Source organism: Eremomyces bilateralis, assembly GCF_010015585.1.
Source record: "Eremomyces bilateralis CBS 781.70 unplaced genomic scaffold P152scaffold_2, whole genome shotgun sequence".
In the NCBI taxonomy this organism is placed as follows: Eukaryota; Fungi; Ascomycota; class Dothideomycetes; order Eremomycetales; family Eremomycetaceae; genus Eremomyces; species Eremomyces bilateralis.
In genome coordinates, this window is record NW_022985068.1 from 598040 (window position 1) to 625075 (window position 27036).

At 51.4% G+C, this 27036-nt stretch overlaps 9 protein-coding genes across 9 annotated transcripts; 4 read left to right on the top strand and 5 right to left on the bottom strand.

Moving 5' to 3' along the window:
• Positions 1-98: 98 nt before the first annotated feature.
• Positions 99-1986, top strand: P152DRAFT_504942 (26S proteasome non-ATPase regulatory subunit 3; the record flags this gene model as incomplete). The annotated part of the gene is made up of 3 exons (XM_033682404.1): positions 99-177; positions 322-635; positions 689-1986. 3 exons carry the CDS (start codon positions 99-101, stop codon positions 1817-1819), a joined length of 1524 nt encoding a protein of 507 aa, XP_033537847.1. The 3' UTR covers positions 1820-1986.
• P152DRAFT_428112 (DNase I-like protein) lies at positions 1857-3959 on the bottom strand. The gene is made up of 2 exons (XM_033677321.1): positions 3197-3959; positions 1857-3143 (listed from the first exon to the last, which is right to left on the bottom strand). Exons 1-2 carry the CDS (start codon positions 3617-3619, stop codon positions 2043-2045), a joined length of 1524 nt encoding a protein of 507 aa, XP_033537848.1. The 5' UTR covers positions 3620-3959; the 3' UTR covers positions 1857-2042.
• Positions 3960-4099: 140 nt separating this feature from the next.
• Positions 4100-5883, top strand: P152DRAFT_454471 (WD40 repeat-like protein). The gene is made up of 2 exons (XM_033678594.1): positions 4100-5126; positions 5190-5883. Exons 1-2 carry the CDS (start codon positions 4183-4185, stop codon positions 5815-5817), a joined length of 1572 nt encoding a protein of 523 aa, XP_033537849.1. The 5' UTR covers positions 4100-4182; the 3' UTR covers positions 5818-5883.
• Positions 5884-6067: 184 nt separating this feature from the next.
• P152DRAFT_470264 (uncharacterized protein) lies at positions 6068-6655 on the bottom strand (the record flags this gene model as incomplete). The annotated part of the gene is made up of 1 exon (XM_033680958.1): positions 6068-6655. The coding sequence occupies one exon, from the start codon at positions 6653-6655 to the stop codon at positions 6068-6070; it is 588 nt and encodes a 195-aa protein (XP_033537850.1).
• A 564-nt stretch (positions 6656-7219) lies between these two features.
• Positions 7220-10186, bottom strand: P152DRAFT_388661 (RNA-metabolising metallo-beta-lactamase; the record flags this gene model as incomplete). The annotated part of the gene is made up of 2 exons (XM_033675941.1): positions 7220-9986; positions 10041-10186. The coding sequence occupies 2 exons, from the start codon at positions 10184-10186 to the stop codon at positions 7220-7222; spliced, it is 2913 nt and encodes a 970-aa protein (XP_033537851.1).
• Positions 10187-14573: 4387 nt separating this feature from the next.
• P152DRAFT_114573 (C6 transcription factor) lies at positions 14574-16671 on the top strand. The gene is made up of 2 exons (XM_033673656.1): positions 14574-15111; positions 15165-16671. The coding sequence occupies exons 1-2, from the start codon at positions 14976-14978 to the stop codon at positions 16361-16363; spliced, it is 1335 nt and encodes a 444-aa protein (XP_033537852.1). The 5' UTR covers positions 14574-14975; the 3' UTR covers positions 16364-16671.
• A 2298-nt stretch (positions 16672-18969) lies between these two features.
• On the top strand, positions 18970-20653 carry P152DRAFT_463860 (uncharacterized protein; the record flags this gene model as incomplete). The annotated part of the gene is made up of 4 exons (XM_033680528.1): positions 18970-19030; positions 19070-19206; positions 19267-20568; positions 20624-20653. The coding sequence occupies 4 exons, from the start codon at positions 18970-18972 to the stop codon at positions 20651-20653; spliced, it is 1530 nt and encodes a 509-aa protein (XP_033537853.1).
• Positions 20654-22379: 1726 nt separating this feature from the next.
• On the bottom strand, positions 22380-23267 carry P152DRAFT_445906 (uncharacterized protein; the record flags this gene model as incomplete). Its single annotated transcript, XM_033677883.1, has 4 exons — positions 22380-22732; positions 22786-23011; positions 23071-23121; positions 23193-23267. 4 exons carry the CDS (start codon positions 23265-23267, stop codon positions 22380-22382), a joined length of 705 nt encoding a protein of 234 aa, XP_033537854.1.
• A 1838-nt stretch (positions 23268-25105) lies between these two features.
• On the bottom strand, positions 25106-26531 carry P152DRAFT_470269 (heme oxygenase-like protein; the record flags this gene model as incomplete). The annotated part of the gene is made up of 4 exons (XM_033680959.1): positions 25106-25522; positions 25577-26326; positions 26399-26428; positions 26490-26531. 4 exons carry the CDS (start codon positions 26529-26531, stop codon positions 25106-25108), a joined length of 1239 nt encoding a protein of 412 aa, XP_033537855.1.
• Positions 26532-27036: the final 505 nt, after the last annotated feature.

Consider the following 27036-nt stretch of genomic DNA (forward strand, 5'->3'; position numbering starts at 1 on the left):
ACTACAGATACATCTTCACACCTTGAACGTTTCAATCTCAGGATAAACCCCTCCGACGTCCCTTATTCCTCTCTCTCGATACCTACTGATAAGATACGATGGTTGAATCTATGGAAGGCGTCGTTGGTGACGCAGCTCAGGTCAACGGTGTCGTCGGTGATGAGAAGACCGTAGCAGGTACGCGCTTACAGCATCCCATACTCTCTTTCAAGCTGGGAACTGTCGATAAATATGACCAGGCCGAAGGTCTCCAGCACAGCCAACGCGATCGCCAGCTATGATTCTGTTGGAGGCTTCGTTGCTAACTGGAGAAAACCACAGACATCCGATCCAACTTCGCCCTTCTCGAACGAGCCGTGGCACAGTTTGACACTCGATTTACCCTCAGAGCACTACGATCGATATCGTCGATCCGGAAGAAGCTGTCGCCGAAAATCCTAGCCCAAGTCGTTGCCGTCACGTACCACCCAGAGGATCCCACGGCGCAGACCTTATTCCAGGCCTGCACGGCGTCGGAAGAGGATGTACGGAGTATCATATCCCAGGCTCAGAAGAAGATCACAGCCGAAACTGGGGGAAAGGGACCGAAGGAAGCGATCCCAGAGGTTGATGTGTACATTGCGATCCTCACTCAGGTAAAGTTCTTCCCGAGATCTTCCAGATGCATGATCTTCTAATGTCGCCTCAGGTCTTTCTGTACGACAACAAACATTACCTCGTCGGAGCGAAGTTCTCGGGAAGCTTGGTCGACCGAATCCGAGAACTCAACCGGCGTACTCTGGATTCCCTTGCTACCAAAGCCTACTTCTACTTGAGCATGTTCTTCGAGGAGCTCGACCCCAAGCCTCCCTCCTCGCAGTCGCCGTTAATACAAATCCGCGGCAATCTGCTTGCAGCATTAAGAAGCGCCGTTCTCCGAAAGGACCAGGAAACCCAGGCAGCCGTGATTGTTCTGCTCCTGCGGAACTACATCCTCACCGCGGACATCAATCAAGCCGATGCGTTGGTTCAACAGACCAGTTTCCCCCCCAATGCCCCGAACAACCAAGTCGCACGATATCTGTACTACCTTGGGCGGATACGCGCTATCCAACTCTCTTACACCGAAGCACATGACCACCTTGTCGGCGCCACCCGCAAGGCACCGACAAGCTCCGTCGCCGTCGGCTTCTACCAGGCGAGCATGAAGTTCCTCATCGTCGTCGAACTCCTCATGGGCGACATCCCGGAACGATCCTACTTCAGCCAGACCAAACTCGAGCGCACCCTGGAGCCGTATTTCCAACTCGTCAAGGCTGTCCGCGGCGGCGAAATGCAGGGGTTCCAGCGCGTCGTGCAGATGTACGCCCCGACCTTCCACAAAGACGGGACCTACACGCTGGTGCTCCGCCTGCGGCAGAACGTCATCCGCACTGGCATCCGCATGCTGTCGCTCTCCTACAGCCGCATCTCGCTGCGCGACATCTGCATGCGGCTCGGTCTCGAAAGCGAGGAGTCGGCGGAATATATCGTGGCCAAAGCCATTCGGGATGGCGTCATCGAGGCGACCATCAACCATGAGAAAGCGTACATGCAGACCAAGCAAGCCGGCGACATCTATGCGACGAGAGAACCGGCCGAGGCGTTCCATGAGCGAATCAAGGCGTGCTTGGCCCTCCATGACGAGAGCGTGAAGGCGATGCGCTTCCCGATGAACCAGCATCGGAAGGAGCTGAAGAATGCGCAGGAGGCGAGGGAGCGCGAGAGGGAGCTGGCGAAGGAAATCCAGGAAGGGGACATCGATGAAGATGATGCTGCGGGGGATTTTGATGGGCTTTGAAACATCGCTACATTCCATGCTGTGCAGATCAAGAGCACGTATAGACAAGGGATCCCTTGGATCCATGCATTCAATTGGCGTTCGGCGACTATCTTGCTGTTCGTGGTATAATAGCGCTACTTGTAATCCCCTGAAATATGACAACGGTTATGATACTCCGGCGCTTGTTGATGACACAATAGCGCTCCTGCTGTAGAATTAGACGAGCGATATACCGTACACTTCATTTAAATGCCGGTGGCGCTCCTGCTCGATCCAGAACCGCGCTGACATCCCATTCAAACTCGGTGAGCGCGTTCAACTCCGAGCTCACAAATAGACCACCCTGAATGCCATCGAGAACACCAGCGGCCAGACCCAGGGTGCTCACAAGCATGAGTATGAACGAGACAAAGTTCCGCGGCGAAAACCAAACAGAGACAAGGCACCCGATCGCTATGAAAAACTGCGCAACGAGGTGTCCGAGCCGTAGTCTTCGTTGCTGTTGCTGTCGTGAGCGCCACCTGGTGATGTGGGAGAGGATGGACGAGTAGTCCGATACGGATAGGTATTTAGGGGTGTCACCTTGGGGAGGTGATGTTGACTTGTCGGGCAAGGAATGCGAAGATGTGTCACTGCCGTCGGCCGAATGTGACTGGCGTGATGACTGAGCTTCATTGTTTGCAGCCCTCACAAGAGTTACTTCCACGGAAAAGTGATCGCTCAAGCTACAATTGAGCGTCGGATGGGTTGCAGTCATACCCACTTTCGCGGATCCCACCGTCCACCCCTGAACCCCTGGAGAGTGTTTTGCGACAGAGCTCTTTGCTCCATCCGCGTAGAACACATAATCCAGCCTCTTTGCTCGCGGATCGGGCGTCTCGTCGGGAATAATCACGGCGTTCTTCTTCAGCTGCTTTCTCACCGGCTTGCTCCATCGCCAGGTATTATACCCTGAGTCACAGGTCATCCCCAAGTCCTCGATCGCGGCACGGACAGTCGGGATATGATGGCCTGGACGCCGAAGCTCCAAGTCTGCTGCCGGTTCGATCGAACTGGTCCGCTCCCTGGGTGGGTCGATGTCGACGATTATCGAAGAGCCTTCGGGTTCTTCGGCGGCGGATTGGGGATGGAGCTGCAGCCACGCATCTTTCATTCTGCCATGGCGTTCGATGATTTTATGGGGCATGCTGAGCGGGCGGGAATTGAAGTCCCCGAGGCCGAGCACGAGAGAAACCGAGGAATCTGAGACGGCGGATCGGAGCTGTTTGGCAAGTTGCCACGCCTGTGAGAGGCGGTGTGTCCAATACACATCCTTAGGTGGAGGGTGATATGGTGCGTGGAGCTAGGGATAGACCGTCAGCGAGAGAATCCAAAGCTCACCGTGGATCATCTCACATGTGTATTGAAGACCTCAACCACCTCCTCGTCGCCGTCTTCGTCCGCAGGTATCCGAATTCGTGTCTGAGAAAAGCCCTTCCCAACGTACCAGTCCCCTCGATAGAAGGCCCATGGAAGCCCATTCAAGGCATAGCCCGTCATGCTGCTCTCTTCGATAGGCCATTTGCTGAGTATTGCGAGCCCTCCACCGAACACTCCGCTATGGTAGTATTTCGAGTATGGCAAAATGTCCCGCGTCTCTTCCTGTACTGCTTGGAGGTCCGCAGACGAGAAGCATTCTTGAAGACCCACGATGTTCGGCGCAGGATCGGACCGGGCCAGTTGGCGGCCGATCTCGCGGATCCTTTCGGTGTGATGTGTAGAAATCCATTTAATACCCCAGACATTGAGGCTCACGACGTGAAGCTCATGCGGAGCCATTGTGGATTGATGTCTCGGCTTCCGTTAGGGTCAATGCATACCGGCCCGGAGGAGTTGAACTGGGGACAAGGTCGAACGGTCTATGGGTGAGTATCCAGATCTCGTTTGGTCCCTTTTGAGTAGTATAGGTAGGCAATGTTAAGGAGAGTCGCAGGAGAGATGGAACACTCAGGGACAGGTTGTTTGGTCGCAATTGCAGTTGTGAAATGCGGCAGAGGAAGAATCCAATCGTCGGAGGACCTTGGCAGATTGACACTCTCATTAGCTACAATCAATGCTAACGCGACTCCACCATCAAACCTTCCATTAATAGCTGGAAACACCCAATTGGAAAAATAATGCTCTGAAGTCTGAATTGGTTTGGAGCATCGGGACCAGATCATCAGATCGCCGCGCAGTACGTGTACGAGTCATGATCGACTACAACGGCGCAAAGTCTGACTCGTGAGAATTTATTGGATCCCTTGACTACGACCGCCGCAGCGCTGCAGTGTTGGATGCGATCAATCTACTTGCGAGCTGATACCTGAACTACCAAGAATCGAATCTCGAATCTGCTAGCGATGGCGCCTCGTACCCGTCGAGCTAGAGGAGCGCGACAGGAAAGTCCTGAAGAAGTCGCGTCGCCAGAAGCTCCTCCGACCGCATTGGAGACCGCAGAGTTACCAGACCGGACTCAGGACGGAATCGAAACGGTTGAAAATGAGAAGGACGAGGGTAATCAAAAGGAGGCTGGGCCAGAGAGCTCAGAATCACCCACGCGATCAGATAATGATCAAGTAGCTGGTCAACATCGATCTCCCTCACCAAAACCAGGACATTCTCCGATATACACTACACATCCTCAATCATCATCCCCTCCAGAACGCTCACCTCTCCGCTCTTCTCCTTCTCCGTCGCAACAGCTCCGTGCGCAATCTTCCTCTAGAACTCCGCGAAAATCACGATCCCGCTCACCCGTACATCTTGAACCTCATGCCGAACCGCAATTCCAATCTCCCGAACGTCCAAAACGACTACACTATCGGCATGTCGCCGATCTTCCTCCCTCTTCTCACCCATTCTCTACCGTCAAAATATCACCCTCCGGTCGCCTACTCGCTGCGGGCAGCTCGAATGGATCGATCTTCATACACAATGCGTCGACGCTCGCGCTGGAACATGTCCTGGAAGGGCATTTGGCCGGGGTATCTGTGATCGCCTGGTCTTCGGACGGCAATATCTTGGCTTCCGGAAGTGATGATAAAAGCATAAGACTCTGGAATACGGTCACTGGCAAACCTTTCCGAGTACCTTTGGTGGGACACGATAATTACGTGGTGTCGGTCGCGTGGACTCCGAAGGGCAATATCCTCGTCAGCGGGAGCTTCGATGAGGCCGTTTTCTTATGGGATGTGAGAGGAAGAAGGATCATGAAGAGCTTACCAGCGCATTCCGATCCGGTGTATGGTGTGGATGTCGCGCGGGACGGGACATTGATCTGCAGCTGCAGTAGTGACGGCCTGATGTGAGTTGAATCAACATTCCCTGCGAGACGTATTGACAACAAGCTAATAAAACGATTTGTTAGACGCATCTGGGACACGGCAACAGGCCAATGTCTGCGTACCCTGGTCCATGAAGACAATGCTTCAGTGACCTCCGCCCGCTTCTCGCCGAATGGAAAATTTGTCCTTGCTTGGACTTTGGATTCCAGCATTCGGCTCTGGGACTATGGGGAGCGCCGTCGTTGTCTGAAAACATACCAAGGACACAAAAACGAGAAATTCAGCTTAACGGGATCTTTCGGGGTGTATGGTTCTCGACCCCCTGACGCTGCGAAAAGTCCAGCGGAGATGAATGGCTATTCCGACAACGAGAAGGGTCAAAAAATCGATGGCGAGGGAGTGTCTCGTTCGAGATATATTCATCCGTTTGCATTCATTGTCTCTGGGAGCGAAGATGGCTCGATCTTCTTTTGGGACGTTGGAAGTAAAGAGGTATTACAGTGTTTGGATGGCCATAGCGGACCGGTGCTGGGAGTCGACGCACATCCGACGGAACCAATGGTCGTGTCTTGCGGAATGGATGGTAGGGTGAAAATCTGGAGGGATGATGGAGCTTCGGAGAGCAGCAATGCAGGTTCAGGCGCTGAAAACGATGTCCATATGGAAGATGCTACTGACGGTGTGGATCAAGAAATCAAATTGGAGTCATGAACTTGCGTGACACTAGACGAAGGATCCAATGTTTCTCCTACAAGCTATGTCCCTACGTGTCATACAGTCCTTGGTGATTGTTCCCTAGTCCCTTTCCAATGCATTGAATCTGTGCCCCTATCCCGTTTGGTTTCAACCTCTGTTCCCTCCTATATCGCCATTGTTCCCCTCCAAGTTCGAGGCGGAAACAGTATGTTGCGCACATATTTCATGGACACCGTCTAGTCCATCACATTCCACATCCACCTCCTCAAATCGGGGTTATCACTGCCCATACAGGAGGGGAAACGATTTGACCACGCTGGTTCGGCTTGCCTCGCTTACCAGTCCATCCATACCAAGCGATCGGATTCCTCGCTTTGGTGTCATCGAACGCGATTTGCAAACCAGCTCGCCAGAAGCCGCCTCCCCTCTCAATCAGCTCGGTGATCTTATGGTCCTTGCCCTTTCCGTTGTATTTCATCACGCGCTCGACGGGCCACTCGATGTCGTATTCTTTGACATCAAATGTTAGCTCGTGTGGCCCACCTTCCCAAGGTATGACATCGCTGGTAGTGCAGAGGTGGATTTGGACAGTCTCCTCTATCGCTCGGCTCGGTCGATCGGCAGTGCCGACTGTCAGAGGAGAGGGGTAGTAGAAGGACGAGTGAGGGAAACCGGGAGGAGGGAATGCGGGAGGGTATCCGGGAGGAGGGTATCCAAGAGGGGGATATGCGGGAGGGGGATATGCGGGAGGGGAGTATGCGGGAGGATACGGAGGCTGACTAAAGCTATAAGGGGGTGGTGCAGGAGGGTATGCACCTGGCATCCAGTACGGATGTGGTGGAGGGTAAGCCATCCTGACAACACGTGGGGCAGGGTGAAAGTGAGGCTCGAAGTGTCCGTAGCCAAATTGCTGGTGCCAGGCGTTGGAGGGCAATTCCATGTAGCGGATGTTGTAAAGACGAAAATCTGCCAATGATCGTAGGCGTCTTCGCTCCCTTGAGAAGATGGTCGGCAGAAGAGACTGGTTATTGCTGAGGACGTACGCCTTCATCATAGCAGCTGGACAGGCTATATACCCAGCCATGCTGCCGGTCACTGAGCTTGATGATGACTCTCTCGGTGACGGCGATATCTGCATCATTGGAGCCAGCATGATCACTGGTACTGCGTAATGACCGTCATCGGGGATGTGAAGACGTATTCGGCATTGTAACGGATAGACTTGACGATGCGGCCGCCCATCAACTGGGCGAAGAACCATTTGCACGCAATAGTATGACGAATTCTGTCACCAAGAGTTAGAAATTAACCAAGTGCTCGGCCCTCATGGCGTTATGTGTCCAACAGCTCTTTCATTTTTGGTGAATAGGACAGCTCAGGTATCGTACAACAGTGCCATGGTGCGGATAGAAAGGGTTTATCCCCCAGCAACAACGGCAAGTCCCTCATAAATCTTCCTCCGAATATCATAGAATGTTGCCATGTTCCGTTGTCGGACGTTGGGCGCGGTGATATTGCTTTCAATCTCAACCCTGCCGGTACCGCTTTTTCTAACAGCGATGGAGCCGTTGATAAGCAGAGTACCCTCTCCACGGAATTCCGCAAGGTATCCGGAACTTTGCATAAGCTTTCTCAAATCTGCCAGGCGCAAATCGCCCACATGTAGAGGAGCAGCCACTGCACGAGTGGCGGAAGCAAGGTTTGAAGGGAGCACACCCAGTATGGGCGTGGCACTGACTGCAGCTTTGTCGTCGGAGTCAGCAGTTTCGTCTTCCTTCACTGATTGACTCAGGTCTGCGGGATCCAAGACCACCTGACCGGCCTCCAAACGACCAGTAACGGCAACCACCCCCAACCCTCTAACGTTCTGCCATTGAAGGCGCTTGACTAAGGGCTGGCTGAGCTTCACTATCCACGCGTTGGTATCGACGCTTGCATCCACGGTGTCACCAATGACAGGGGTGAAAACGATCGTTTGACTTTCGGTGCTGTCGCCATTTTCCGAGCCAAGCAGTTTCCGACAGTCCTTAGCAAGTGTCTGAGTCTCCTGCTCCTCACCACCAACGAGAATGAGTTTGCGTGGGCGAATCAGCGGTATGAGCATGTGCAAGCTGCGCTTATCATGACGGCCGGCGAAGTCCACGAACGCGACACTTGCATGAAAGCGAATCTCCTCCTGGCTAATGACCGCTTTCCGTGGCCCTTCTGGAACGGCAGGTTCATCTTCGTCGGGTGAGTAGTCACTCTCAGACTCGTCGAAGTCGCGATCCTCCGTCGACCCTTTTGCGTGTTCGGAAATCCCGTTCGTTTTCCTCCTCTTGGAACGTGCATCATCCTGCCCAGCACGAGTCATGCCGTTCGCGCTGATTTTCGAGTCGCCCCATTTCCGCTTCTGGCCGACTGTTGTTTGCTGCTTTTGATCCTTTGCAGTCGCGTTTTCTTCTTCAAGCTGGTCTCTCTCTTCAGCACGAAGGTAGTCCTCGGGTCGAATCAGATCGCCAAAATCGTCGTTGCGTCGTCGTTTTGCCACGAAGGGGAATATCTTTTCACGGCCTCTTTTTCCGCGGACATCATAGTCATAGACACCTTTCTTGCGCAACAGTACGTTGATGCCCAGTTCAGCATCACTTAGCCCTAGTCGATGCCGGGCATGCGAGAGTGTGGCAGCTGCATTGAGAGCTTTGCCTTGATGTTCAACGTCTGAGTCCTCTGAGGATTCCGTTGTGGTCGAAGAGCGGTCGTCGACAGCATCAGCAGCACTCTCCATCGGTGCACCGGCGTCAGTTTGTACCGTGTTCTGAAGCTGTTTCTGCCGTGCGAGATACTGCTGGTAGAGCATCATGTCGTTAGGTCCGAGGGATTCGACCTTGACTCGTTTGGTTTGAAATTGTTCGCCGCTAAGGTGAACCACCTCCGCAGTGTCTATGCCAGTCTCTGCTTTGGAATTGAACTTCGAGCGCTCTAGGTATAGATCCCAGAGCAGTCTTCCAAGGCCTCTCTCTGTTGAGGAGCATTCTGCAGCACGCTCGACCAGAAGAACTAAGCTCGTACTATTTTGAGCAATTTGGGAAACGACCTCTTTCGAAAAGCCCCATTCGAGCGAAGAGTCGCTTGCAAGGATAACTTTACCTCCCTCCTTAGAGAGCGCCTTGATCAAACGGGATTTATGCTCCACGAGCCTCAGATGTGTAAAGTCGAATGGCTGCGTATAGCTCTTTCGCGACTTTTTGCCGGTTATTGGGTCTTCGACTTGATCCTTTCCATTGCTCACGTCATGAGCAGCATTCGCCATCTCGAATTCTCGAATCATGTCCTCATCCATCCACTCGAGCATGCTCTTTGCATGCCTGACAGCTGCACTGCATGTTGAGCTCGCCAAATAAAGGCCTGACTTTCTTAATGATCTGCCATCGGGGCTGTCAGGGTCTGCTTTCCACGCTTTCTCCAGGACAACGGCAAGCTCTAAGATGCGAGCACTTGACTCGCATGGGATGAGAACGGTCCCGTCCTGATCAAGTGTACGTCGGACCAGGTCAAGGAGGGCGTCATCTCGTTTCTTGCGCCCTCCGGTGATAGCAACTCTCTCCGCACCCCTGCTACTGCATATGAGGGCCGTAGGACGACGAAGGTGCTCGATCACCTCGGCCCCTCCAGTACCCTGACCTCCCAGCCATGCAGCGCCAGATACGACGTGCTCTCGTGCCTGATTCCAGTCCACAGCATAGACAATCGACTCTAGCCCATGCTGAATGTGCCAAATAGTTCCCCCAAGTGTATAACCGGCACTGTAAGCGGTGATCGTGAGCCCATTTAGCGGCGGGGAGAATGGTGAGGGTATCGGTTGGTGGGGTTGTGAGTAGTTTAAGGGGTGAATATGTGAGAAATATCCAGCGATCTCGTCGGCTGTCGGCGGTTGAAGAAGCAAGTTTGGCTGTTCATTCGCCTTGAAAACAGGCAGTGTGTATACGCTTTCGTCCAAGGTTGCCTTCGGGATTATTGAAGATGCGAGTGGTGCCGTTCCGTAGGTATCTTGGAGCAGCGTCTTTCCAAGGGAGACGACTGGGGTTGTGGCATAAACCGGGATTTTCGCGAACAAAGGAACGTTTTTGCAGAAGTGGGCGAAGGCTCCGAGATGAGCTTTGGTAGCATGAGTGAGCAATATTATTGACAAGGTTGGAATATGCCTATCACCGAGATATTAGCTACAGCTGATTTGGTATCATCGTCTCGTGGCTTACCTCTCGAGAGCCTTAAGCTGCTCCACATCGAATCCATCATCCCAACCAACGTCAATAAGTATCTTAATGCCTCCATCGAGTTCGAGAATGGACTGAGATGCTGCACACGATGATTGCGCGCCAAGGAGAGGCGTGAAGGTGAACATGGCGCGCCTGACCTTGATCCCCTATCAAGAAGGCCAAATCGAATGGTCACCTCTTCATTATCACCTTACGAAGGATCTGCCTCACCACCAGCGATGAGCTATGTTCACGAGCGCGTAGTTGCAGGGTGATACGTGACTCTCGCCCTCTCCAGATGTTGACGCGACTAGTGCAGTTGGCTCTGATGTGCAATGCGTGAAACCTAGGTGCATATATGGCAGCTGTCGTGCGCCAAACCAGTTTCAGCACGTGATGCTCCTCGAATTTCTACAGTCTACTTTCCGGCACCGAAATGCAATGTCTAGTTAATAAATTCAGCTAACACTGCCTATCATAATATTTGAATGTCAACATTATTGCCCCCTGGATGCCGTACCTGTCCAGACCTAAGCAAGTTATGATAGCCTCAAATCTAGCCTCACGATGGCAGTGTTTCTATACCAGTTCTCTTCTCTTATACGGATGGAGACTCATGGAGGTGATGATACCTGCAGATTTCTGTCGATGGATGCATGATTGCAATCATACCGACTGCAAGGTCCGCGCCAGAGTGGCAGACTGTCGTCCGATTGAGCATTGCCACTGATATCATGCTTGCCTCGCCTTCTTTCCTTGATTATATTCATTTTAAGTCAATTTATGTGCCATCATTTGCTTTAGGAGCTCTTGAGAGTTGTTCACCTTCCTCGGCTTTTTGCAAGCAAGTTCAGACCAGCTGTTTGTCGGCAGGAATACACAGAGTCAAGCATGACCCTACAAGAATTCATTGTCTTCTTCGCCAGGGAAAACGTCAAGGAGCAACAAGCACCCTTCTCCAAGGTCAGCGTAAGACCACTCCATATCTATGAGTGTCCACGCCTTGCTTCCAAAATGGCATCAAAGATTGGGTTCTAATGTTCTAGCAGCCAAGGAGTTTGAAAATTGAACACATCCATTACTCACCTAGCGGCTCAATTATGCATGACACGTTGGCGCGCTGTATGTCATCTTAGTGCTTCTTATTTCGGAGCTCGGTTCCTGGAGTCTGGAGAAGAGAACGATTTTCGGACTGCGATGGAAAAATTGCCTTTGAGAATTTGGGATGCCATTATTGATCATCTCTTTACATACCTTACTGCATACGAGGATCCTCTGAGAGCTGGTCCGGGACGTATGCCCGCTGGAGCTTCCTAGCGGATAATCACCACTTTCAGCTCCGAAAATTCGTTCATCTAGGTCCTGGAGAGTGGAGGTGATGCTGCCATGTTGATAGTCAGGCAGTTCTACTCTCTCGAAGATCAAAACTATTGCGCTTCCTCTATTCCTTCTGAGAGGAGCAGCGTATGTCGACGTACTTGTGCTCAAGACTCTACCATTGGAAATATAAGTTTGGGCCTTTCGTGAAGTTATTCAGGTCAATAGCGTTTTTCCATTGCCTTTTTGGCTTTATTCCCCCTTCGGCCGCCAACTTCTGCAACTAAATTAGGGTAGGTACTTAGTTGCTACATAGTACAAGCGAACGAGCGTCAACCAATTGCCAGTAGTTTGCTACGACGGAGAGGACGAGTTCTGGTTGGCTTGGGTCCTCAACTTCGTTCATACTTCACCCTAATGTACCCCATGGTGTACTACCATGCAGCGTTGGAGGACGGCGCTAATGCAGCTGAGAACCTGACGAAGATCAGATATGCCCGCTCCGTTGCTTGTGAGGTGAGGTGAGAGGTCCCTGGAAATCTGCAGTATCTTAAGGTGTTCCAGCCATCACATCGGCATGCAACGAGGCCACCATCTTTCTCTTGTAAACATGGTACGAGTAACGAGATCCTCCCCTTTAACTTCATGATGGAAGCAAGCACGACAGATGCCACTACTACTTAGATATCTAGTTCACGGTTAGATCGCGGGCGCCAAGATGGATTCCGTCATTCCTGTTATTGCGGAGCCATGCTCGGGATGATCATCGGTATTTTCACTATTTACGGAATACATATTTAGTATCCGTAATCGGCCCTTCTCTTAGGTTTGTAGGATCCCCACTTTTATCACCGAACTCAATTACTGATGGCTATGGGTGCAGGGTGATGGACTGGCGGCAAGGGCACAATGAGGGGCCAAAGGGCCGAGGAACATGAACCTCGTCTCGCTAGCAGTTCTTGGCCCCTTGCAACTGGAGTTCGTCAGTTATATCTGAGATCTGAACAAGAGGAGGAAACCCCTGGACTTGACCGCAGACAGACATCGGAGAGCCGCCACGAGCCCACGACAACTAATGCTAACTCGATGTGAGGCCGTGAGCGGTTGGTTCAGCACAATCCGCTCCCAGCCTCCCAAGTCTCTTGGCAAGGGGCGATCGATTGCCGTTCGGATAACAGCATAGGTATTCGAGCTCCTTGCAGCACATCGGTACAATGGACGAACTGTTTTGGGTCGGCAATCTTGCAAAATTCCATGCCCAACCTTGCACCAATTCGTTCGCTTGAGCGGAAAAAAGTCGTCGCCAGAAGTCTCAAGTCGTAACATGTCTTCCAAGTCGGTGAGCCAGATACAGGCTGGCGGAAGCTCCTCCGTTGCAATCGTAGCACGGCAGCGGTCAACATATTCCACCCGGTACGTTGGACAGCTAGTTGAATTATCTGCATCTTGCGTCTTCGGTCAGATTTGTCAAGGAACCCCTTGCAGTCAAAAGTCGTCTTAATGTCCCTCTCCGTTCAATAAATCTGGGCATGAGATTTGCATCTGTTAACTGTTTCGAAACTGGGTTATATGGACTCCCATGCTAATTGCTAAGTCCTTTTGCGGAGTAGTTGGTCCCGACAGAACGGTACCGCTACGAGCTCTCTTCCTGGACCGAAGCTTTGGCGACTCGCTCGCCTAGAGCAATACGTCAATGCGTTCCTTTGCTCGCCTGATCTTTCCGCCCTAATGTTGCGGCGAAGTCTACTTTCCTAACAGGCACATTCAAGCGATCAACCATCATTTGATCATTGATGGGAATCAACCATCAGGGAATGTGATGTATGGGCCATCACAAAGAAACAGTTGTGGACTCAACAATTCTATCGATACAGCGGCATCCAATATCTATTTGGCCGAGTGCATACAAACCCTGGTGATTTACGGTCTGGACTGCGGTACTCTGCAGGATTTGACAAAGACCACTCAATCACCCAGTTGCTAAACGCTACCTAATGACAACCATGAAGGTTTCAACTTTCTAAGGAAAGCTCCATCAACAAGGCCTTGGCAGTTGGCAAACACCCCACACCACCTCAATCAGTTGTGAACACAACAAAAGAAGTACTTAAAGAATACAGAACGATAGATCACCTGCCAAGTGCTGGCGCTGGTCACTAAGGGTTCAAGGACGTCGTCAAAGTCCAACAGTATTCTTAAAAGCTCGATCCTTCCACCGGAACGGTCGGCTGCCAGGAGATTTCATGGCTTATGTTGTATATCCAGCCCGTCCTCTTCTTGGCCAGCTGGTGGTGAACTGTATGTTTCTGGAAGATTATGCGGCTACTGGCTGCAGGATTCTTGCTTGCATCAGAAGTACACAGCACCATAGCTGCAGGCCATGCCCCAACAAAGCCTCTTGCTAGGCTTACTGGCTATAAACTCCTAAGCCAGCAAGATACTGAGATCGAGATGTGCACTCATGGAGTCGTGGGCAGACTCAACAGGGCAAACCTCGACTGCGGAGTCGCGGGATGCCCCCGCCCGACCATGACATGGGTCTCCTACATAACCTGCAGTCTTTCATTCCATCATTCATTGATGAGGGGTGAGGGCAGCAAAATTGGGGGAAGACGGAAATACCACACGCTGCCCAAAGCACACCCAATGAGGATGTCCGTCGAACTTTCTGGGGTGATGGTCATCTTGGGGATACGCCCACTCTCTTTCTTTGCATTAATTCTCCATCCTCCTGCCTTACTGGTGGCATAGGAGTGCTTCTCTCGTTCTCCATTTATACGTAAGCCCTCATCTGGCATTATAATCCATTCTTTCCCCTCGCCAGCTACACGGCCCCGCCCGCCAACGTTGTACAGAACCTGTCTCGGTGCAAAGTGCGTTGGCTTCTAGCGCATTCGTAATCCACACGCGATACCCGTACTCTGGGAACTGTATCTCAGCTGAGAAGTTTGGTGTACAGTGCTATCCCTTCCGTCTCGTCTTGAAATCCCTCTCGTCTCCATCATTTTTATGTCTGCTGTCCCGAGCCAAATATCGAGATACGTCCTCCTGAACCACCGTTCTAAGAACATCATTCCGTTCTCCAATGCTTCTACCCGACTATCGTCAGCCGCTCTCTAGGCTGTGATCCTCGTGCCCGGAAATTGAACAATGGCTACAGGCATTTTGTTCGGGCCGGTGCAATCGGTACCTATTGTCCACTCCACTGGTACCTTGAGTTCCAGTTCATCCCCTCCTTCAACTGCGACATCGAGCGAGTCACCGACAACGGCTGTGTCCTTCACATTCAGCCCGCGATATGCATTCGACCTCGCAGTCGATGACAGAATCCCGAAAGTAGAGGAAATAGAGGAAGATCTGCTCAAGAATGGGAAAATGGATACTTTGCCGGAAGTGGAGGACACTTCGCTTTCAGAAGAGTTGGTCGTTCAGAAGAGACCGAGGGGTCGACCAAGGAAACATCCCAAGGATTCCCCAACGGTTCTTCTAAAACCATCGAAAGGAAGGTCAAAGACTGGGTGCATAACATGCAGGCGACGGAAGAAGAAATGTGACGAAACGAAACCCGAATGTAGGCTCTTCCATACGCTACCACTCGTTTGAAGCGGGCCTTCTTATATGTCGCATACTACAAACCGAGCGGACTTGATACTGACGTTCGGGATAGGCAATCATTGCATAAAAAACAATGTCACATGCGAAGGGTACCCACCTCGAGATTACTGGCAAAGTGGGAGGCAGAGGCTCATGAAAGGTTCGTGGGAAGCGCACCATCTCGCGAGTCGGTATGCTAACTCAACTCTGTAGTAGCTCGACGGAACAGCCATGAGAGTCCTCGAACTCTCCCCACTCTCATAGATGGCGTCGAAAATGATATGGATTGGCTCCTGCTGAACCACTTTCAACTTGGAGTGAGCAAAGTTCTCAGCCTATGTATGGAGAGAAACAATCCGTTCAAGGAGCTTTTCATGCCAATGGCAATGCAGCATAAGGGTCTCATGCATTCTCTTCTCTGCCTCGCTGGAACTCATCTTATCACCAAGGATAAGGAGGCGAACTTGGTCGCCTATCAAGAAAGGCAGTCGCACCACTACTCGCTAGCTCTGCAAATATTACGGACAGATACAAACCTAGCGAACGCCCGAGGAGGAGATCAAAAGGTCATCATCGATGATCCCACGACCGCACAAACCGTTCTTCTCTGTTTGAACACCATCACAGCTGGGGATGTTTCTGGGGAGTATCGGACTCACATGGACATCGCCAGGTTTGCTATGCAGCGTAGCAACGCCTACAACAATGACTTCCGGGGTTTTATTTACGAGTTTTTCGTCTACCACGACGTCTCAAACTCCATTACCGCAGTGGATCGTCCGAATATCCTCATGTCCGAGGACTTCCAGCTTCCGGAATACATGATGCAACAACCTGCGCTCGGAAACTTCCTCGGAGTTATGGATGGTCTGTTTTTGTGTATGTCCCGGATTCGGAGCCTACGCGACCGAGTTCGTGCGCGAAGTCAATCGGGCGAGAAGCCAGTGGTCGACTTCCAGATCCTTTCCGAAGCGCAAGGAATCGACCAGGAGCTCCGGGATTGGACGAGTACGCAGCCACTGGATTCACCTCGCTGGACACTATCAATGCTTTACCGGCAATGTACCTGGATTTATCTGCACCGGACCATTCTACCATCAGTACCGAACGCCCAACTCAGCATGGCGGTTGAAGAAGGCCTGGCGTTTTTGCGCCATCTGCCGTCAGATTCATCCACCCAAAGCCTAGTGTTAATGCCGCTTTTCCTACTCGGCTGTGCCGCATTCGACGAGACTCAACGGCCTACCATTTGCGAGGCGTTTGATAACTTGATGACCTTCTCCAGCTTAGGCAACATTGTCCATGCTCGGAAGATCCTAGGAGAGGTCTGGCGTAGGATGGACGCAGGACTTGATTCATGGGATTGGGAGTCAATCATCCAAGAGATGGGTTTGGATTTCTTAATCACTTAAGCATCTTGTGGAACGAGTTTCTTTGAGGTCATCAAAATTATTTGGTCACGGCTGCTTGGAGGGGGCTGGCCGTTTTGCTGCTGCCTTTCTGCAAAATTATTTCGCTATTGCGGTTTCTTATTCTTCATGACTTTTCTCCTTCAATGATGGTATAGCTATGTTGGTCTTGGTTTACTGGGAAAGGAGCGCCTGGAGTCTGAACTCATCGGGCGAGACAATGGAGGTATCTGGAGTTGGATGTCTCTCGCAGTACCATGGGAAAATGCTGCAACATTGGGACGGAGAAACCACTGCCATTTGGGCGGCCCACTGGCTTCCGAAGAATGATAAATATTCTTCTATTTCTATTTAACTGTTCTCACTTCGCTTTCACCATGATCTGCGTACTCCACTCACGGCTTTCCGGTGACTCTGCATAAGAGAGCATAACATGCCGACTTACTTGCGATCATCAACTTCCCTGCGTTGATCCACGATGACGAATACTATAGCAAATGAAAGAATTTAGGCATATGCGATGCACTCATCTGTGGCAGCCCTTGGACCGGATTTTTGAGTAGACCACCCCATCCATGTCTTCTTCTCAACCAGTCTTATATTGGGGAACCCTAATTGATGATTCATTACGAGAATCTAGAGTACGTATTCCGGAGGTCTTATGAGGTCGATAATGAAATGGAATTCGGAGAGTCCTCGCGCTTTTTCCTCTGGAGGGTTCCCATAGATCTTATACCAGGCTTTAAACACTTCTTGTCGTCGAAGCATGACCAGCTTATGACACTGGTCATGACCGGAGGCCCGAGTCTCAGCCACTGAGTTGAGTAGGGCGCCCAGAGGTTCGCCATGGGTACAATAGCGCCAATTTAGCGGGCTGGTTATAGGCGGTATCAGTACTGGATACGGAGCAATACAGCTCCAATCCGCACGGCGATTGCAGCATTTATAAGCCCACTAGATATTGCACCTCCCTCATGTTTTCTTTCCTTCGCCTCCATCGAAGGCGCATGCTTTGAGGAAACTTACGTACCACTATGCTTCAGTTCTCGTCTTTCGACCAGATTCGGGATTTAGGGCCTCACAACCCGGCAGGCGTGGGATTGGTGCCACATGACCCCAGACTTTCCGGCTCACCCATACTCCCATGCGACTTAAAGCGAGCGTGGGGGTTCATTTTCTCACAGCCAAGTTCAGTTGTTGGCAGTACAGACTGGAAGATGAATATCGTTGCCCCCCTCGACAAAATAATGGTTTTGACATCTCTTCCGAACGCCCAACACTGACCTCTTAATTGCTCATTTGCTCGTATAGGACCTCCTAGATTCTTACACAATAGAGACGAACATCCCGACAATCTGGAACCGATCCGAGTCCATGCATCATCACTCATCTAAACACGAGCCGCAGAGCTGATTTGCATGGCATTGCACAGCAGGACAGGGGGCATCTGAACGAGTCCTGATGTTCTCACTGCTTGGCAATGACGGTATCAACAGCGTTGAACTGCCATGATCAGGGACTTCAAGATGTCGTCAAGTAGGTATGGATACATCGGAGTTATCAAGTATAATGGGGGTTCAGAACTTCAAGGTTCCTATTTCTATATTCTCTTCAGAAATACGGAGTATTCGACGTTAAAATTTCAAGCGAAACGACGCCAAGATCAGTTCGGAGATCATTCTCGCCGAACATCCGGTTGTGGCGTTCGTTTCATTTTCTGAATCATGAGGCGATTGAGGGGAAAGCCAAACCGTAAATCAGTCAGAACACCATTCTCCCGACACTCTAATTACCATCGGAATAGACCCAGATTGGACGGATCATGGCCCTTGAATGGTGTTTAACCTGGCTCCGTGTTGATTCAGACATCCGACAAAATAATCCCGCTCCCCACAATCGAACAGTCACTTACATTGTGCAGCTTTAGAGAGCTAGAGTGGGGATTTCCTCGACAGGACGAGTGACGGGATATCGTATCCTTCCAAGAAGCCGATCAGCAGTTTTTCATTCCAGGAATATCCACATAGGAAATGAAGCACTTGATGCTACCCGATATAGAACTATAACACCAGAATATCCGACGGGGCGGATGCTTTCGTCATCTCTCCACAAATCGGTGGTCGATTGGAAGTTGAAAGTTCGCTAGGGGGTATTGCAACTCCAGCCAGTCAAGGACAAAAGTAGCCTGAAGCGCAATATTATCTAAAGGCCAATCACTTTCAGGCGATATAGGCCACAGTATATTTGTCTTTATACATATGCCTAAACGTCTACTCCACAAAGTGTATAGATAGTATGGCGTGTAATGGTTTCATTAACTCCAACAGTCGTGGAGGTGGAGAATTGCAATATGGCAGCTCCTCGGCAAATATCGACAAACAGACGTCCGAAATGATCACGGATATCATAGGTCCGCTATTAGCGTTCGCGTTGTAATTCTTCTCCTGCTTTGAAACTAGGCGCAGAGAATTGGATAGGAATCTGACCAAAAGAGCTTGGAATCTTGTCTTGATGGCCAATGGTTCTTATAAAGTCGGCAGACCACCACTGAACGTCTAATGGTCGGTTCGAGAAGTCCAGTATTTGGGAGCCGTATTCAGTCCGTCAAGATGAAGGCCATCTATGTCGGGTCTGGCATTTCTCTTGTGGCTTCTGCATATGCAGCGTTCGGTATTTAGAGCACCAATACTGCCTTAGTCGTTGATACAGGAGCCAATGTGGTGTTCACAGTTAATAAAAGGAACTGTGATATCACATCCTTGAAGTTCCAAGGCAAGGAGCTCCAATGGAACTCGAAAGGATCGCACATCGCTTCGGGCCTTGGGAGCGCGACTGTGTCGGCTAAGGTATCCGGTGAGGAATTCTTGCAGATGGACACATTTGCCGTTTCCTATTGACATATGTAGAGAGCTCCGCGATGGTCACTTTGCGTGGCAGGTTCCTTGACGCAGTATCTCATTGCCAGGTCTGGAAATCCAGTGATTTATATGGCTACGCACATCACCGCCCCACATTCGGTTGGCGAATTACGATTCATTGCCCGCATCCGGTCGAACGAGATGCCCAACTCGATGCCTCTTGGAGACGTATCGAAGACTAGCGGCGGTTCGGCAATCGAGGGAAATGATGTCTTCCTTGTTAATGGACAGACCCGACCGAAGTTCTATTCTAGTGAGCGGTTCATCGATGATAAAGTCCATTGCATTGGAGGAAGTGGACGAGCGGCTTGCATGGTCATACTCAACTACGAGACTGCGCCCGGAGGTCCGTTCATGAGAGATATCAACACCAATAATGGCGGCGAGAGCAATGACCTCTACTTCTATATGAACTCGGGTCATCTTAGGACTGAGGACTGGTGTATGGGATTGCATGGGCCTTATGCGATACACTTTACCGGAGGAAGTATATCTGACGGCAACCTCGACACTTCCTTCTTCAAAGATCTTGGTATCCGCGGATACGTGCCGGACTCTGCACGAGGTTCCATGTCTGACCAGGTCTCGGGCGTTGAAGCTGGGAAGCAAGCTGTCGTTCATTTCAAGAACAAGGAGGCGCAATATTGGGCTCGCGCCGACGATACCGGGAATTATAAGACGCCTCTGATGAAACCCGGGTCGTACGAAATGACCCTCTATCAGGGCGAGTTCCCCATCGGCAAATCGAACGTGCAGGTCAACCAAGGGACCATCACAGCGAAAAACCTGGCGGGGACGTCTCTGTCGAGCGGCACCTTTTGGCGAATTGGCGATTGGGATGGTCAGCCCACCGGATTCCAAAATGCCGACAAGTTCCACCGCATGCACCCAACTGACCGTCGCATGACGTCCTGGGGCCGGTTGACTTACACTGTAGGTTCGAGCACTCTTGGCAATGTTCCGATGGCCCTGGTCAAGGGGAAGAATGACCCCTTTACCATCGTCTTCAACTTGGATGCCAATCAAGCCAAAGCGGCAACCCTTCGGATTGGAACCACACTTTCCTTCGCTGGTGGACGACCGCAAACGAATGTGAATAATTGGGCAGGACCTGCCCCATCTCAACCTACCAAGATTGACTCTCGAGGGCTGACAAGGGGAGGATATCGCGGACATGGTGAGGTGTATACTTTAAATATTCCTGCCGGTACACTGGTTACGGAGAAGAATACCATAACCATTAACGTCTTGTCTAGCTCTTCAGGGACAGACTTCCTTGCGCCCAACTTTGTAAGCAACCTCTGTTTATGCTAAACTGACTTGACGATGACTAACATCTACTCAGATATTGGACGCGATTGAACTGTCCCAGTGATTCTAGGCACATTAAGTATTAGGATTAGAGGATATGAGTCTTTATAGTTCATAACTGAACAATTTTAGTCAATCAAGACATATGCGCGGGCCCGCCACTAACGAAATGCATTTGAATCAGCGACGACTCGCAAGGAAAGATTTCATATTTGACCCAATGCTCCAAAACTGATACAGGCTAGGCGTACGCGCAATAGAAGCATCCCATTATCCCCAGTCTATGCCATGGATCTCGTCTGGTGGTTGAACATGGCTAGACATGGCGGATGAGCCTATCCATCCATATCTTGTGCGCCTCATCATCGCCTGTGTAGTGAACTGTAGGAAGGCACCGCAACTGCACTTGAGCGACCCGCTGTTCGCAATATTAGCGCCATATTGTCACCGATCGAACAAACATATGTACGTAACTTAAATTGCCTCTTCTAGTTTATCCTTGGTCCCAACTTCAACCGGCCATCATCACTTTCGTTCAGTCGAATCAGTAGGCGATCGCTAGCATATCATAACTGATCCTGTCATTACGTGCTTTCGGCATGCCCTCAACCTATCCTACTCCATATGCACCTGTCCACATTCGTCGTGCTTATCCTCGCTATATTAATGGCTTTAATCCATCCCATCAACCCTTATCTCCTATCCCCACATTCCATATCGCCTTACGCAGGTCAACACCACCGCTGCATAAGAACACATAACTCCTCCCTTACACTTCGAAACTTCCTGTAGGTTCCAACATGCTCCACTACCAGCAGTGTATTCACCACTATGACACCACCACTACATCAACAGCACTGCGTCAAATACCACTGCTAACACGTCGATCACACTAACATCACCGCAGGTATTTCCGATGACACCTCCCACAAGTGTTCGCACAACAGGACTAGTAAATACTGCCCTGCCAACGACCAGGGACTATGGACAAACTCAGCAATTGGAACTGTGAGAACAGTTGCAGAAATCGGTTAGTAATTAGTGGTTGCATTACTAACGCTCTAGATCTTTGGGAGATTCTCCTCTAGGTGAATGAGTATCTGGTTATTGAGACTTTCTCAGTATTCATAGCAGTCATACCGAATATCCTCGTTTCTAGTCTGCCTTTATAGTCAATCAAGATGTGAAATTGGGAAGCACCCAAGTAAATTGGTGAGTACACGTCATCAAGGATTAATGGCAGTGGAGGACGACATGACCGAACCTATGTGCTTCTTTGCGACCGCAACATTGCCTCGTCCCAAATAAGTTTCTTTGTACATCATTGCAATTGAGCCTCGATGGGCATCCCCCATCACGCATTATAGCACGAGAAGAGCTAGGTATTACTTTATACGGAATATTCGCGACTCGAATTATGTCGATGGTACCTCCCAAATAGAAAGGGACACATAAATTGAATCGGACATTAGCGATTAACCGTTTAACTTGCAATGCCGAGCACGATTCGATCTTGGGGGTAATGTTGTTCACCAAGACGATGACATCGAAGTTGAAGCGTATGAGCATTATCTTGGGTATCCAGGGTATATTGACTAGGCGACACGCTATTATCCAAGTGAGAAACCCGGCCCGACAAAACGTGCCAATGCATTCTCTGCCGAGAGCCCGCCTCCACCGCTCCTATACACGCACTACATTGTTTCCGTATGTCGCGCCATTACCGTTTTCTCCAATCGCACCACTGTCAGCGTCCCTACACAGAGGACTTTCCAGGAAGCACCGCCCATTTACAACGCCGCCATGGCGCCAACGACAGCCAAGAACAGGCTTCCGGCACCGACGACGTAGCCCTTGACGGCCGCGCCAGTCGCGCTCGGAGCAGCACCGGTGCGGGACGGGGAGCTGGTCGGAGTGGGGGTGGTGCGGGCGGAGGTGGCAATGGTGGTCTGGGTGGTGGTGGAGTTCTTGGACGGGCCGGCGCTGCTGCTGGTAGAGTTGGAGGAGGCGCTGCTGGAGACGGTAGGCTTGGAGGTCGGCTCCAGGGTGCTGTTGCCGGAGCCGGAGGGCTTGCTGGAGCCGGAGGGCTTGCCCGTGGTGGGGCCGGAGACGCCGGGGTTGGAGACGCCGAATTGGGTGGAGTCTGGGTGGGTGGTTAGTTGGTTGCTGGGAGGGGGGAGGGGAGGTGAGCTGTACATTGATATTGGCCGGTGGAGTCGACGATCAGCTGGATGCCGTATCCGGTCACATCATCTTCCAAATCGGAGGCAGGAGTCCACGAGTAGGAGCCGGTGTTGGGGGTGTTCTCGACGATGGGGTACAGCGGCTCGACGTTGGTAGACGGGCCACGGAGGAGAACCAGAGTCACGAAGCCAGGGGTAGTGGTGTCCCAGGTGATCTCGTACGGCTTGCCCGCATCAACCTGAACGTACTGTGTTAGGGATTGAACTGTATCTTCACCAGGGGCTTGCAAGATCTTACAATGTCGCCCAAGCCAGGCTTGAGGATGGGGTTGCCACTGGGCTCTCCAACCTGCGAAACCGTTAGTATCTTGTATTTCCTAGATTTCATTGTCGTGACAAATGCGATCTGGTGTTACATACCGGAGTGGTGTAGGCGCTGACCACGGCCGACAGGCCAGCGGTGAAGAGAGCGAAGACGGAGAAATCTGAACGCATCTTGACTTTCGTGTTTGTTTGACGGGTATTACTCGACGATTGCGACGACTCAAAAACGAGAGCGGCGGGAAGATATTAAGTATCAAGAGAGACTCGGGGAACGCGACACGAGGTCAGAATGAGCGGCAGGTTGCAATAACAACAAGAAAATGCGGAATGTAGCGAACGACTGAATTGCTGGAATTGCTGATGGTGTGATGAGAAAAAAAGAGAGAGAAGAAGCGTTGACAAGATTCGAAAAAGGCTGGTACACATCACGGGCAAGCCATTCTCAAGGCTGAGCGCACGGCTCGACCGCTCGAGATTGAGCTGGAAGCGTCAAGCGTCGAACGGCCGACGGGCGAGGCGATAGTGCATGGGCGAAATTCCTCATCGCAACATGGAGGTGACATGGGCTATCACGAATTCACGATGGTGAAAGGCGCCAGTCGGCCGCCAGTCGGCCACCAGTCGACCACCAAAGGGGCTTCGCCTCTCCAGCCAAGGGAAGGGAGCCGAGGATCAGGGCCAATGGCAGTCGGAAACGGTGAAAGTCACCTGGGGAATGGAGGAGAGATACGATGGGTTCCTGCAGAGGAAATTGGCGTTGGCCTGAGCTTGGGATGAGTCGTGCCCAATAAGGCTTAGGGGATGGGTATTTTGGGCTCTGATTCGCCAATACATCAGGGAACCCCTTGAATATCGCCAGGGTTACTTAATTTGCAACGGGGCGGAAGGAAGTCAATCCAGGAAGGCATTTCTCGGCTTCATTTCTTCGACTGCTCCAGGCTTCAAGTCTCATCCTCCTCAATTTCGCCACCAACAGGCTTTGAACTTGGAGTCCCTGGCTACTACCTAATCTAAGCACCTTCTACTACCACCTTATCCTCGTCATATTGAACACTCTACTATTACCTAAAGCCTAAAGTCTATCTTCAAGTCTAACCGCTAATCACCCGCCGTCGATCTGCTTGCATAGAGAGTGGAGAAATTGCAGTCCCTCAAATTTTCCTTGGCAAGGTTGCGAATCCTTTGCAATTGGTGTGATCCGCGAGATTAAATAACGGTCGGCATTTTCACGTCCTGATACGGGGGACGACCAGTCAGCCTATTAATGGAAACGGGAATTGCTGGAGAACATCTTCGCAGATCGTAACGGAAGCTGGAATGTAATTTTGGATCAAAAAGTAGTCAGCCAGCAGAGTATCATGTTGCTTAAAGACTCTTCTATAGATCAATCCTACCATATACGGTGAACCCTCAGCCAGCCAGCGACACGAACGCACTTCAGCTGAAGCAGCCCAAGCCAGGATGATCAGGCGCAACGCAACTGCATGTCAAAAAGTAGGTGTGCGAGCATCCAGTCCAACCGTCACGATAGGGGCATAATTCTTAGAGCGTGTGAATTTTTCACCGAAGCCCAATCATGGAGTTGACGTGTCTGGACTCGAGAATCTAGAGCGATCTGAATGTTCATGAGTCTTCCATTGATTTTTGCATATCCATACACACCATCCAGTCGCGAAAATGAAATATCGATACACATTCCCATCATCCCGATCGAATTCCAGTGGAAATCAGCTCCCTTGTCGCACCAGCATCCCTCGTGCCCGGCGAAGCCATATCCTACTCCCTACTCCCGAAATAGAGTTGTAAAAGTACACACCCTGAAGCAAATTCCATTGCAGGCGAAGACTCAAACGTGCCGCAATGCAGTCCCCTTCTTAGGGAGAAGCGGTCGCTTCCCTCGGTGGACGCTAAACCACGATTGTCAGCCTTAAAAGAAGAACAGACGCCTCCTATGATGGGATCATGGCGGAACGTAGGATTGTTCGTTTGCGATCTTGTGCAATTGGAACCTACACTCCCGCCGTCGCTGCCTCCGCCACTCCGTCCAGAACTTCATCGAATTCGTTCTGATCGGGGTCGTTGGCGGCGGCCCCCCCCGTGGCGATCGAGTGGCTGACGGGCCCGAGGCGAGCTGTGTCGTCCTCTTCGCCCATGCCATCGACTTCGGGCCAGAACTGCTCTTCGAGCCAGCACACTTGACGGAACACTTGCTCGCAGCGATCCATCTCCTCCTTGCCGTTGGGGATGTTGGTGGAGTTGGCCAGGTCGTCCACGAGGGATCGGCAGGCGTCAACGAACTTGCTGAATGCAGGGGAGGTCCAGTTCGGGATGAGGTTCTGGTGCAAGGCCGCGATATGGCTCTCATTGGATGGGGTGGAGAGGGTGGTGGTGAACTTGGCGGCATAGAGCCATGCCGTGCGGTAGCACTGTTCATCGTTAGAGTTGTAGTAGGGTAGGGGACCATCATGACAATTACTTACATGCTCAGTAGCCCAGAGGACGACCATCCCTTCCAAAAGCGAGGCACTAGGGCTGCTCACGCTATTGAAAAGGTCGAGATATGCTCGAGTGACCACATTCGGCGGCTCATCCGCTAAATGGATGCTGTACTTGGTCGCCGTGATCTCGAAGAAAGTCATCTCGCGCCGGATGTTGTTCAGCGCGACGATCAGCAGATCCATCGTCCGATACAACAGATGGAACTGCGAGTTCGGCACGTGCGGCAGCCTCACCTTCGCGATCATCGCACCGATGAGCTGGATGTAGCCGCGCGTGTAATGTCCATCTTGCACCATCCATTGCGCCAGCGGAGCTGCCGCCAGCGTCCCGCATCCGGCGTGCGATAAGAACGGTGTTTCCGTTCCAGCCTGGAACGAGATGCGGTTGGAGTTGAGAAGGTGCTGGGTGATTGAAGGCATAGTCGGCGGCGGGACGGACGGCGGAGCGGCGGGCGCGGGCGCGATGGGTTGACCTTCGCGGGTTCGCTTGTTCTGATTCGGACCGCGTCGGTGGACTTGGAGATTCGGATTGGGGTGAGTGCCGTTCAGCATCTGGCTGGTGGTGTTCTCACCCATAGTCGGCCCGACGGGCGTTCCGTCCACGTTCGCACTCAAATGGGCCGCTGCTTCTGGAGAGTCCAGGTAGGCTTGACATTCTTGCAAATGCTCGATTTGACGCGTTGTGTTCTTCGCGCGCACATAGCCGCAGTGGAGACAGCGGACTTTATTGCACTGGAGTCATGGATGATCAGCCCGAATTCTCGAAGGGACGCAACCGCAGTTGGAGGGATATATAACACGTACCTTTGATGGCGTCGCGCTGTCGTTGAATTCCTAGACGATGAAAAAGGATCGGTTAGTCTCCTTTCGTGGTGGCGATGCGGTGAATACATACAACGAATGATCGTTGAATATCAGGATTACGATGTCTTCCCATGACGACAGTAACCATCTGGAACAAGCTCTAAATAGCTGTAACGAAGGGTAGTAAAGAGGTTGGATGATCGCAGCTAGCGTATCTTACAGGTTTACGAAGATGCTCATTACATGTACCGTCAGGATTCAAGTGGAGAAGAAGAGGAAGGTGTCCTGAGGGAAAATAACCGTGCACGGGCCTCGGCGATGGTAGCGCTAGATGACTAATCTCCCCAGATTGCAATGGTGCTCGGCAGTTGGGGTAATTAGAGGGAGCACTGAGCACTCGTTCTTTGACTTTTTATGAAGTTCTGATACAATTGATATTGCATGACAAACACATCTACTGCTCCATACATCCTGATAGCTTGATTCTTGACTCTCCTGTTGAGGTTGGAAGGTACGCTGGCAGTTCGTAACACGGTCTAGGTGGGTTGGAGGCAGGAGCGACACAGGTCGTTTCCATTGCAGTATACTGCACCGACGTAGTAAGAACACAGCAGCGATGAGATTGAGAGCGCGATCAA

Bases quoted from the DNA above. Each gene is read 5' to 3' on its own strand.
- P152DRAFT_454471 (XM_033678594.1), top strand. From the start codon at position 4,183: ATGGCGCCTCGTACCCGTCGAGCTAGAGGAGCGCGACAGGAAAGTCCT. The intron at 5,127-5,189 runs GTGAGTTGAATC...ACGATTTGTTAG, and splicing joins TGCAGTAGTGACGGCCTGAT to ACGCATCTGGGACACGGCAA.
- P152DRAFT_114573 (XM_033673656.1), top strand. From the start codon at position 14,976: ATGTCGCATACTACAAACCGAGCGGACTTGATACTGACGTTCGGGATA. The intron at 15,112-15,164 runs GTTCGTGGGAAG...TCAACTCTGTAG, and splicing joins GAGGCAGAGGCTCATGAAAG to TAGCTCGACGGAACAGCCAT.
- P152DRAFT_428112 (XM_033677321.1), bottom strand. From the start codon at position 3,619: ATGGCTCCGCATGAGCTTCACGTCGTGAGCCTCAATGTCTGGGGTATT. The intron at 3,144-3,196 runs GTGAGATGATCC...GTCTATCCCTAG, and splicing joins TTGAGGTCTTCAATACACAT to CTCCACGCACCATATCACCC.